This window comes from Danio aesculapii, chromosome 23 (assembly GCF_903798145.1).
Source record: "Danio aesculapii chromosome 23, fDanAes4.1, whole genome shotgun sequence".
Taxonomy (NCBI): Eukaryota; Metazoa; Chordata; class Actinopteri; order Cypriniformes; family Danionidae; genus Danio; species Danio aesculapii.
In genome coordinates this window covers 47,911,388-47,924,277 of record NC_079457.1, presented here as the reverse complement: position 1 = coordinate 47,924,277, position 12,890 = coordinate 47,911,388, and the positions used below count along the sequence as shown (strand labels likewise).

Below are 12,890 nucleotides of genomic sequence, written 5' to 3'. Positions count from 1 at the left end.
CCTAACACTGGCCATGCAGGACCGAGTTTGGACACCCCTGCCTTAACTCATCATTAATCCATAACAAAGTAACAATTAGTTGAAATATTGTTAGATTACTATTTCTGTACTATTATTGTAAAGTGTTATTAATACATGCTTTTGAAATGAGTAAAGCCATGATCACACTGCATTTTTCACCCTATTGATTTGTATTTATATGCATGCAAATGCAGCAGACTGGAAACGCAAGTTCATGCAAGAGGTTTTGTCGTGATATTCAAGTTTTGCAGATGCATTCTAAAGTTCAAGCTTGGTCAACTCTGATCTCCAAAATTGCATCACGTGATTGCGTGAGACCAATAATATATCAAAACGTGACCTGTCCTACAGAAATTTTAAATATTGAGCAATCACTCGCTTTATCAATGTCTAATCATCTTGTTTTATCCCGCCCCTTTTTTGCAGCACCGTACAACAAAATGTCACATGCTCAGTAAACAAGAAAGTTGTTGGAGTTTGAGTAGGTCAATAACTGTGGTCAAATCATGGTAATAGAAATATGCAAAAAAAAATTGCAGAGAGGTGGATCATGAGGACCAGGATTGAGAAACTTATGAATCAGTTCACTCACATGAAATGACCTGTACTGGGTATGAGGGGATACTACTTCCGGCCTGGTTGACTGCGGTCACTGTGACAGATTTTGTCTCTCCACAGCTCAGAGGAATCAGGGTGCAGGAGTTTGTGGAAGAGGAGCAGTTGTGTCCGGTTGAGCTCCAGGCCACATACTGCTCTGCACCCTGGGCAGAATCCCACGAAACCACTATACCAGCCTCAGGGGTGCTGGTCACCACTACAGCAACTGACTGAGGAGTTGGAGAACCTGAGGAAAAATGCAAACACAGCAGATGCTTATATGCATTACACTTTCCTAATGTTTTCCGGCTGCTTTGTTATACTCTCTCAACCTTAGAGTATTAAACAGTGTTTTAACAAGATGCCAGCGACAAGCAATTTTGCTATCTTCAAGACATGACAGAAACATTTCAATACCAGCCACTGCACTCCAAGTGAAATGGCAAAGGGTTTTAATCTCAAACCTCACCCAATCCTCACAGTTATTAACATCTACACCTACCTCAACCTTAAACCTAAACATCACAGTTACTAACGTCTACACCTACCCCATCCCAAACCAAACCCTCACAGTTATTAATGTCTATACCTACTCCAACCCTAAACCCAAACATCACAGTTATTAACATCTACACCTACCCCAACACTAAACCCAAACATCAAAGTTATTAACGTCTACACCTACCCCATTCCTAAACCCAACCATTAAAGTTATTAATGTCTACACCTACCCCAACCCTAAACCCAAACATCACAGTTATTAACGTCTACACCTACCCCAACCTTAAACCTAAACATCACAGTTATTAACGTCTACACCTACCCCAACCCTAAACCCAAACATCACAGTTATTAACGTCTACACCTACCCCAACCCTAAACCCAAACATCACAGTTATTAACGTCTACACCTACCCCAACACTAAACCCAAACATCAAAGTTATTAACGTCTACACCTACCCCATTCCTAAACCCAACCATTAAAGTTATTAATGTCTACACCTACCCCAAACTTAAACCTAAACATCACAGTTATTAACGTCTACACCTACCCCAACACTAAACCCAAACATCAAAGTTATTAACGTCTACACCTACCCCAACCCTAAACCCAAACATCACAGTTATTAACGTCTACACCTACCCCATCCCAAACCAAACCCTCACAGTTATTAATGTCTATACCTACCCCAACCCTAAACCCAAACATCACAGTTATTAACGTCTACACCTACCCCAACCCTAAACCCAAACATCACAGTTATTAACGTCTACACCTACCCCAACCCTAAACCCAAACATCACAGTTATTAACGTCTACACCTACCCCAACCCTAAACCCAAACATCACAGTTATTAACATCTACACCTACCCCAACCCTAAACCCAAACATCACAGTTATTAACGTCTACACCTACCCCAACCCTAAACCCAAACATCACAGTTATTAACGTCTACACCTACCCCAACCCTAAACCCAAACATCACAGTTATTAACGTCTACACCTACCCCAACCTTAAACCCAAACATCACAGTTATTAACGTCTACACCTACCCCAACCCTAAACCCAAACATCACAGTTATTAACGTCTACACCTACCCTAACCAAAACCCTCACAGTTATTAACGTCTACATCTACCCCTACCCTAAACCCAACCATTAAAGTTATTAACGTCTACACCTACACCTACCCCAACTCTAACCCCAACCCTCATAGTTGTTAACATCAACATCTACCCCAACCCTAAACCCAACCCTCACAGTAGCATGTGCGTTACAATGTCCATTTGGTATTGGACCTAATACAGTACTGTTTAAGTGTGATTTACTAGTTTGAGGAAAAAAAGCAGCTGCCTACTTAATTATGTGATCTCTCTCTTACGTGTGATCTGGCAAATGGTGAAGTCATCTCCGGCAATGTTTTCAGGACTCCAGCAATTCCCTTTAATGCAATACCGAGTTCCTGCTTCTAGGTCTGGAAAGAGAAGCTCTGTGCCGGTGGTGTTGATGCGACTGCGGCTGTACGAGCTGTCCTTGATGATGCTGAGGCTGTAGAGCACAGTGTTGTTCACCGGATCCCACTTCACCAGGATGCTGCTATTACTGGGAGAGCTGGTGTGGAGCTGAGGTGCAGGGAGGACTGGAATCCCACACATGAAGAAGAAGTTTATTGGTGGCTAGAAAACACTTGCAGTTCACAATGCCCATTCTGTGCTATCAGTTTATTTCATGATTGTGCAACACAGGCTTATTGGAAATATGTGCTTGAGACTATATTTTTGTGAAATTGCTGAAATGACTGTAAAACTCTACATTTGACTGTTTCTAGGTAAAATGAGCACTAGGGGCAGGGCCACACCTAGAGGATTTGGGGCCCCCTGAAAAAAAATATTGATGTGGGTCCTTTACCATCCTCTTTATATATACACTCTGTCCAACTACTGTAGCTCATTCACGCAAATTTCTAATCAGCCAATCACATGGCAGCAACGTAATGCAATTAGGCATGTAGACATGGTCAATACGATCTGCCGCAGTTCAAACTGAGCATCAGAATGGGGAAGAAAGGGGATTTAAGTTATTTTGAACGTGGCATGGTTGTTGGTGTCAGACGGGCTGCTCTGAGTATTTCAGAAACTGCTGATCTACTGGGATTTTCATGCACAACCATCTCTAGGGTTTACAGAGAATGGTCCGACAAAGAGGAAATATCCAGTGAGCGCCAGTTCTGTGGGGCAAATGCCTTGTTGATGCCAGAGGTCAGAGGAGAATGGCCAGACTGGTTCCAGCTGATAGGAAGGCAACAGTAACTCAAATAAGCACTCGTTACAACCGAGGTCTGCAGAAAAGCATCTCTGAACATACAACACGTCCAACCTTGAGGCGGATGGGCTACAGCAGCAGAAGACCAAACCGGGTGAGACTCCTGTCAGCTAAGAACAGGAAACTGAGGCTAGTTAGCACAGGCTCACCAAAACTGGACAATAGAAGATTGGAGAAACGTTGCCTGGTCTGAGGAGTCTCCATTTTTGCTGCCACATTCGGATGCTCGGCTCACAATTTGGCCTCAACAACATGAAAGTATGGGTCCATCCTGCCTTGTATCAACAGTTCAGGCTGCTGGTGGTGTAACGGTGTGAGAGATATTTTCTTGGCACACTTTGGGCCCATTAGTAGCAATTGAGCATGATGTCAATGCCACAGCCTACCTGAGTATTGTTGCTGACCATGTCCATCCCTTTATGAGCACAGTGTCTCCATCTTCTGATGTCTACTTCCAGCAGAATAACGCACCATGTCATAAAGCGCCAATCATCTCAGACTGGTTTGTTGAACATGACAATGAGTTCATTGTACTCAAATGGCCTCCACAGTCACCATACCTCAATCCAATAGAGCACCTTTGGGATGTGGTGGAATGGGAGATTGGCATCATGGATGTGCAGCCCACAAATCTGCAGCAACTGTGTGATACTATCATATCAATGTGGAGCAAAATCTCTGAGGAATATTTCCAGTACCTTGTTGAATCTATACCACGGAGGATTAAGGCAGTTCTGAAGGCAAAAGGGGGTCCAACCCGGTTATAGTAAGCTGTATATAAAGGGGCTGGTAAGTGTTTATACAAAAATATATATCCTATAATATATATATATATATATATATATATACCTATAGTTTTTAATCTCACCACTTTCTTGTGTGTCCACACATTAGCAGCTCTCAGACTGCAGAAATCACTGCAATTCTAATGTTGCTAATGTTAACAAACTAAGAGAAATGTTCACGGTTGGTCAGTTAAATAAATTTGTCTACCCTCTTGGTCTTTTTTTTTAAACGCACAGTGGTCATTTATATCTATTTTATGTTTTTAGCAGGAATTTGGTATCAGAACTGCTCTTTTTATTTTGCTTTATCAATTAAATCCTTTCTTTTTTCTTTTTTTTTTCTTTCCGAAACTGGATTATATTTCCAAAAAATAAAAAACGGCATGGGCTCTAATCTTACCGCTTTCCTGTGTGTCCAAACTTAGCAGTTCTCAAATTTCTTAATCTGTTTTGTCTAAATTGTGCTGCTGGCCCTTTGTGCTTTTATCATGGATCATATTCATGATGTAATCCTGTAAGCAACATATTCTCTATGAAGATCAAGGTTGCTAAACTTATTATTTCAAGTTTGACCATCTCAGTTAATAACCTGCACTCCCCAAACAATAACACACAGGTCTCAGAGGTTAACACACTGAACACATGTTCCGTGGCCTGTCCCTTGAGGAGGCCGGTCCGGTTTCTGCCATAGCCCAGCTGCTCATATTTCACCTACAGGGCATTCAGGGTATTGTTACATGCGTGAGAAACTTATTTCTTTAAATATGAACACTACCTATGCATATACTGCACCATCAGGCCCATGAGATCTGCTGTTTAGCTTAACCCTCCTGTTATCCCAGAAGTCTGTATACACCGTTTGTCCTTTGTTTCAAAAATGAACCGCCTTCACTAAACCTATGAACTTGTAAAAAAAGTAGATTAATTTCAATCCTCAAATCTGTTTTGCATTTAAAAAAACAGCTGTCTCTTCATCACAAACTCTGTGAATGTTTTGGTTTTCCCTCATTTATGTGCAGTGTTTAATAAGTAAATTAAGTAAAGGGTGTATATATATTCTAATGCTGAAAGCACATGCATAATTGTAAAAAGTATGATAACTTTACTTGAAGGGGTGTTCATAAGACTGTCATGAAACCTTTATACTCATGACATGACGTGTCATGAATGTGAATGAGACTTTATGCATGCTTATAACAACTATTATTAAGTGTCATCCGCTCAGTTATGACATTTTAAATGCAAAGTTGGCATTGTTTGTTATGACAACTTGACATAAAGTAATGGAAGTAATACAACCGGTTTTTATCTTTGTTATGACAACTTGACGTCACCATGACAACAAAACCTGTCATAAATCTGCCATAAACATGATTGTCATGAGGCATTATAATTTTGTCATGAATATTTTATTTCTGATCATGTTTTCAGTGAAACAAACTGTATTTGTCATTAAAATCTCTCATTAAAAGTGTCATTACTCTGTCAAGTCATTTTATAGGAACGTTTAATGATATTTTAATGACAAATTTAGCTCGTACCACTGTATATTATATATATGATCATGTGTCATGTCATGATTATAAAGGTTTAATGACATTCTTGTTAACACCCCTTCAAGTAACGTGTTACCACAGGTTTTTTGCAAGAAAGTATTTATTAAATTTAAAGCAGCAGAGTCTTATTGTGAGGGTGTGGTAGAGTTTGCATGTGTGTGCTGGTAGTGGTGCAACCGTAGTACCCTAAATGTGGATAGCCTTCAAGAAAATACTAAAGGTCCAGTGAAATGCTTTGAAATGTGCATTTTTGATTTGAGTTTGTGACATAGCCTCACCTGAAACACGACGAGAAGCTTTTAGTGCTGAAAAAAGGGTTTTACAGCTATAAAAATTGACCCTAATGACAACCGTAGTACCCTAAATGTGTACAGCCTTCAAGAAAATATTAAAGGTCCTGTGAAGTGTTTTGCATTTGTTATTTGATGTTTGACGTAATCTCAACTGAAACATGAGTGGGAGACAGAGTAGCTCCTCCCCCTTTAAAAAAACAGCCAATAGCTTTTTGTTTTATCACAGCTCTGCGAGAGTGGTTGAGCTCAAGCGCATCAAATAAACAACCAATGAGAAGAAGGGGGCGGGGCATGTCAGACGCTAGAGAAGCTCTGATTGGTCAGAAGAATTGATTAGAAACTAAAGTATGAGGTGACGTCAAAAAATCATTAATCGTTGGTGCGATAGCTTAGTGGTTAGCGTGTCGACATATGGTGCAATAGCATGTCAGGGCGTCCCGAGTTTGAATCCCAGCTCAAGGACTTTTTCCCACCTTCCTCCCTCTCTATCTCCAATTTCGCTTCCTGTATAAATACTGTCCAGTCGAATAAAGGTAAAAAAGGCAAAAAAATAATAAAAATCATTGATCCATTTAGGCGGAAGTGACAAACTGCAAGATTTGTATGTTTATAAATCTTCTTAACGCGATTTTTGTCACTGTTTTGGAGCACACTAGCTTTTAGATATCCTTAAAGCCAACAGGCTGGAGACTAACATCTAAAATGTTTTATTTTAATTTCACGAGACGAGATTTCAAATAGAAATGAATTCATTTGTTCTGATCTCGGGGGCTAATTTAAAAAAACCCACTAAACATTGTTTTATTTCTGCTATTAAAATGGCATTTTTGACTCGTAAGTCTACACGAGCTTTGTCCTGATTGTTTTTCTTAATGGGAGGACAAGAAACTTTTTTGCACAGGCCTATCTAAAGGGTTAATGATGATCCACAGAAACAATGACCCATTTTACCTCCTCCCAAAACCACTAGTCCTCCCAAAACTCCTCCCAAAACCACTAGAATGCATGATTATATAGTTCCAATGAAAATGTGTTTATAATGGAAGTCAATGGGGGCAAAAACAGCCTGAACATAACGAAAGGGTAGTTCATTTGAACAAGGGTTAAAGGGCATTGTTTAGGTTTTTTCTGCTCAAGCTTTATCCCGATTATTTTTCTCAATGGGAAGATAAGATTACAGCACTGGGCGAGAGAATAGCCAACTCTGTCCCTTCATGAATGGATCATTTCTTCGTCCTCCAGGTCAAAAAGGCGGATGTGGAGGGGAAAGAAGAGAAGAATATACCTGTCTTAGCCTCCACGGAGATGGATGGCTGGCTCCGGCCCGCGCTGTTGACGGACATGACGCTGAGACTGTAGAGTGTGTATGGCTGCAGGCCGGTGACGGTCCCCGGAGAGCTGGAAACCGGGATCTCTGTGAAGAAAGAGCCGTCGCTGGTCTCTGCGCGCAGGATGTATGAAGTGGCTCCGCTGACCTCGGTGAACTCCACTGTGATACTGGCACTCTCTTTGGAGGAGGCCATCAGGATGGAGGGTACATCCGGAGCTGCACAGCACAAACCATACAGTACACTGCAGCTAAAGTACACATGAAATCAAAACTAACCATGTTGATTTTGTTAGCTCACATTGCTAGTTCTGTAGTGAACAATTCATCCGTGCATGTCATTAAGAGAAATAGTTTGTTCTTGGCATTCAAAATTGAAATCTGAAAATGCACTTCCTGTTTGTGTTCAGTTAAATCCTCAGATTAGGTCTGTCTGAGGTATTGGGCGTGGCTAACATACTTAACTCCGCCCCTCCAGCTGTCAGTTTTGATAGCAAACAGAAATGGTGAGCAGGAGGAGTCTGTTAGGCTGTAATAACTCTCCCCAAACCCTTTTCACCATCTTTCTAAAAGAAATGCCTACTTTACTACATCCAATCAGCTCGCAGTAGAAAAAACAAGCCCCACCCATTGTTTTCTCATTTAATATTTTGTTTCTATAGGAACCGCATCACAATATGAAAAAAACAACAACAACAACTGGTCGAAGCATCCGCTTCATGCAGACTTTAAGGGCTGTTGTTGCTAGAAGGGATACAGCTGTGGCTGGAAGTTAACAACAATTATTTATTGTTTATTAAATTACTTATTAATTGTATTTTAAGGCAAGTCAACTAATCGCTTTAAAAGCAACAGGTTTACTCACTTATTTTAAGGCAAGTCAACTAATCGCTTTAAAACCAACAGGTTTACTCACTTATTTTAAGGCAAGTCAACTAATCGCTTTAAAAGCAGCAGGTTTACTCACTTATTTTAAGGCAAGTCAACTAATCGCTTTAAAAGCAACAGGTTTACTCACTTCTTTTAAGTCAAGTCAACTAATCGCTTTAAAAGCAACAGGTTTACTCACTTCTTTTAAGTCAAGTCAACTAATCGCTTTAAAAGCAACAGGTTTACACACTTATTTTAAGGCAAGTCAACTAATCGCTTTAAAAGCAGCAGGTTTACTCACTTATTTTAAGGCAAGTCAACTAATCGCTTTAAAAGCAACAGGTTTACTCACTTCTTTTAAGTCAAGTCAACTAATCGCTTTAAAAGCAGCAGGTTTACTCACTTATTTTAAGGCAAGTCAACTAATCGCTTTAAAAGCAGCAGGTTTACTCACTTATTTTAAGGCAAGTCAACTAATCGCTTTAAAAGCAACAGGTTTACTCACTTCTTTTAAGTCAAGTCAACTAATCGCTTTAAAAGCAACAGGTTTACTCACTTATTTTAAGGCAAGTCAACTAATCGCTTTAAAAGCAACAGGTTTACTCACTTATTTTAAGGCAAGTCAACTAATCGCTTTAAAAGCAACAGGTTTACTCACTTATTTTAAGGCAAGTCAACTAATCGCTTTAAAAGCAACAGGTTTACTCACTTCTTTTAAGTCAAGTCAACTAATCGCTTTAAAAGCAACAGGTTTACTCACTTATTTTAAGGCAAGTCAACTAATCGCTTTAAAAGCAACAGGTTTACTCACTTCTTTTAAGTCAAGTCAACTAATCGCTTTAAAAGCAACAGGTTTACTCACTTATTTTAAGGCAAGTCAACTAATCGCTTTAAAACCAACAGGTTTACTCACTTATTTTAAGGCAAGTCAACTAATCGCTTTAAAAGCAACAGGTTTACTCACTTCTTTTAAGTCAAGTCAACTAATCGCTTTAAAAGCAACAGGTTTACTCACTTATTTTAAGGCAAGTCAACTAATCGCTTTAAAAGCAACAGGTTTACACACTTATTTTAAGGCAAGTCAACTAATCGCTTTAAAAGCAGCAGGTTTACTCACTTATTTTAAGGCAAGTCAACTAATCGCTTTAAAAGCAACAGGTTTACTCACTTCTTTAAGTCAAGTCAACTAATCGCTTTAAAAGCAACAGGTTTACTCACTTATTTTAAGGCAAGTCAACTAATCGCTTTAAAAGCAACAGGTTTACACACTTATTTTAAGGCAAGTCAACTAATCGCTTTAAAAGCAGCAGGTTTACTCACTTATTTTAAGGCAAGTCAACTAATCGCTTTAAAAGCAACAGGTTTACTCACTTCTTTTAAGTCAAGTCAACTAATCGCTTTAAAAGCAGCAGGTTTACTCACTTATTTTAAGGCAAGTCAACTAATCGCTTTAAAAGCAGCAGGTTTACTCACTTATTTTAAGGCAAGTCAACTAATCGCTTTAAAAGCAACAGGTTTACTCACTTCTTTTAAGTCAAGTCAACTAATCGCTTTAAAAGCAACAGGTTTACTCACTTATTTTAAGGCAAGTCAACTAATCGCTTTAAAAGCAACAGGTTTACACACTTATTTTAAGGCAAGTCAACTAATCGCTTTAAAAGCAACAGGTTTACTCACTTATTTTAAGGCAAGTCAACTAATCGCTTTAAAAGCAACAGGTTTACTCACTTCTTTTAAGTCAAGTCAACTAATCGCTTTAAAAGCAACAGGTTTACTCACTTATTTTAAGGCAAGTCAACTAATCGCTTTAAAAGCAACAGGTTTACTCACTTCTTTTAAGTCAAGTCAACTAATCGCTTTAAAAGCAACAGGTTTACTCACTTATTTTAAGGCAAGTCAACTAATCGCTTTAAAACCAACAGGTTTACTCACTTATTTTAAGGCAAGTCAACTAATCGCTTTAAAAGCAACAGGTTTACTCACTTCTTTTAAGTCAAGTCAACTAATCGCTTTAAAAGCAACAGGTTTACTCACTTATTTTAAGGCAAGTCAACTAATCGCTTTAAAAGCAACAGGTTTACACACTTATTTTAAGGCAAGTCAACTAATCGCTTTAAAAGCAACAGGTTTACTCACTTATTTTAAGGCAAGTCAACTAATCGCTTTAAAAGCAACAGGTTTACTCACTTCTTTTAAGTCAAGTCAACTAATCGCTTTAAAAGCAACAGGTTTACTCACTTATTTTAAGGCAAGTCAACTAATCGCTTTAAAAGCAACAGGTTTACTCACTTATTTTAAGGCAAGTCGACTAATCGCTTTAAAAGCAACAGGTTTACACACTTATTTTAAGGCAAGTCGACTAATCGCTTTAAAAGCAACAGGTTTACTCACTTCTTTTAAGTCAAGTCAACTAATCGCTTTAAAAGCAGCAGGTTTACTCACTTCTTTTAAGTCAAGTCAACTAATCGCTTTAAAAGCAACAGGTTTACTCACTTATTTTAAGTCAAGTCAACTAATCGCTTTAAAAGCAACAGGTTTACTCACTTATTTTAAGGCAAGTCGACTAATCGCTTTAAAAGCAACAGGTTTACTCACTTATTTTAAGGCAAGTCAACTAATCGCTTTAAAAGCAACAGGTTTACTCACTTATTTTAAGGCAAGTCAACTAATCGTTTTAAAAGCAACAAGTCTACTTATATATTTTAAGTAAACTCAACTAACTGTTTTAAAAGCAACAGGTTTACGCACTTATTTTAAGGCAAGTCAACTAATCACTTCAAAAGCATCAGGTTTACAGTGTATGAGATCCTCAGTTTTCAGTATACGCACCAGTAGATCCATCCACATTAGCGTCTGCCAGTCCATTCATAAGGCTGTCCAGTGCCTCCACACGAAAGGTGTAAGCCGTGTTGGGGTTCAGGGAATTAACAGATCCCAGAACAGTGTTTTGTCCAAAACTGGCAAAGACCAGAGGCACTGGAGAGTTGCGGAGAGAAGCTGTAACTCTGTAGGACAGCGCACCATCATATCTGCTCCAGCGCAGCACTGCACTCTTTGACGTCACCGTAAACACACTCACAGTCATCACGCTGCCTGAAAAACAAAGGAAAACGAAGGAGGTTTTGACAAATTGCCAAAAACAGCATTTTTTTATGAGTGTGAAGTTTGATTTGAACAGATACTGTAATTTTGCTCCAGATCAGCAGTACCTGATGCCTGAAAAAAATACACAAAGACTGTTATTAGACTTAAAACATTTCAATAATTAAAGGTTAACATTTATATATAAATATATTGTTAATTATATTAGCCTTTGATATCTGTTTTTAGTCATAAAAATAGGAAGTAGTTAAAAATGAACCCTTCATAGAGCACTCCTTAAAATACTCATCGGAAAATCCAGGAGTGCCACTGGGGTTTATTACAGGACCTTTGAACTTTTATGACTTAAAAAATACATATACTTATATTATTTCCCAAGTACTGTTTAATGGAGATAATATTTTTTCAACACATTTTTAAACACAGTAGTTTTAGTAACTCATTTCTAATAATTAATTTCTTTCGTCTTTACCATGATGACAGTACATAATAATTTACTAGCTATATTTTGAGGATTCTTTTATTTAGCCTAAAGTGCAATTTAAAAAGCTTAACTAGTTTAATTAAGTTAATTATGCAAGTTAGGGTAATTAGGCAATTCACTGGACAGCAGTGGTTTGTGTCTTTAGCCAATCGAAAAAACAAATCTTAGAGGGCTAATAATATTAACCTTTAAAATAGCTTTAAAAATAAAACTGCATTTATTCTAGTCAAACTAATATAAATAAGTTAATAAATAATAAATAAGATAATAGTTAATAAATAATAAATAAAATAAATGAGACTTTTAATAGCCTTTGATATCTGTTTTATTCATAAAAAATATATAGTAAGAACCCTTTAGGGCACTCATTTAAATAATCATTGGAAAACCTGGAGTGCTACAGTGAGTTATTACAGGACTTTTGAATTTTTATGATGTAAAAATACATTAAAAAAAACAGACAATATTTTTTCCATTACATTTTTAAACCCAATAGTTTTAGTAAATAATTTCTAATTACTAATTTCTTTTGTCTTTGAAATAATGACAACACATGCTATTTTACAGGATACAGCTTACAGTGCAATTTAAGGCTAAACTAGGTTAATTATGCAAAATATGATAATTAGGCAAGTCATTGGACAACAGTGTTTTTTTTCTTTAGTCAAGCAATATATATATATATATATATATATATATATATATATATATATATATATATATATATATATATATATATTCTTAAAAGGGGTAATAATATTGACCTTAAAAATAACTTAAACATGTTAAAACTACTTTTATTCCAGCCAAAATTAAAAAATAAGACTTTAATAGCCTTCGAAATCTGTTTTGTTTCATAAAAAATTAAATATGAGCCCTTTAAAAATTATTATAAAAATAATATATAAATTATTTCTCAAGTGCTGTGTAATGGATAGAATATTTTTCCTTACATTTTTAAACCCAATAATTTTAGTTAATGATTTATAATACAAATTTTCTTTTGTCTTTTTCATAATGACAGCAC

The 12,890-nt window shown here is 37.4% G+C and overlaps 1 protein-coding gene across 1 annotated transcript in view; it reads right to left on the bottom strand.

Annotated features, from left to right (window-relative positions):
- LOC130217255 (fibronectin type III domain-containing protein 7) overlaps positions 1-11,368 on the bottom strand; it is a 29,906-nt gene extending 18,538 nt beyond the window's left edge. Inside the window, exons 1-4 of the mRNA XM_056449326.1 lie at positions 11,107-11,368; positions 7,366-7,626; positions 2,506-2,763; positions 614-865 (exon numbers count right to left, since the gene is read on the bottom strand). Coding sequence (XP_056305301.1) covers positions 614-865; positions 2,506-2,763; positions 7,366-7,626; positions 11,107-11,362 — 1,027 coding nt within the window. The 5' untranslated portion in view covers positions 11,363-11,368. The remainder of the gene's footprint in view (positions 1-613; positions 866-2,505; positions 2,764-7,365; positions 7,627-11,106) is intronic.
- Positions 11,369-12,890: the final 1,522 nt, after the last annotated feature.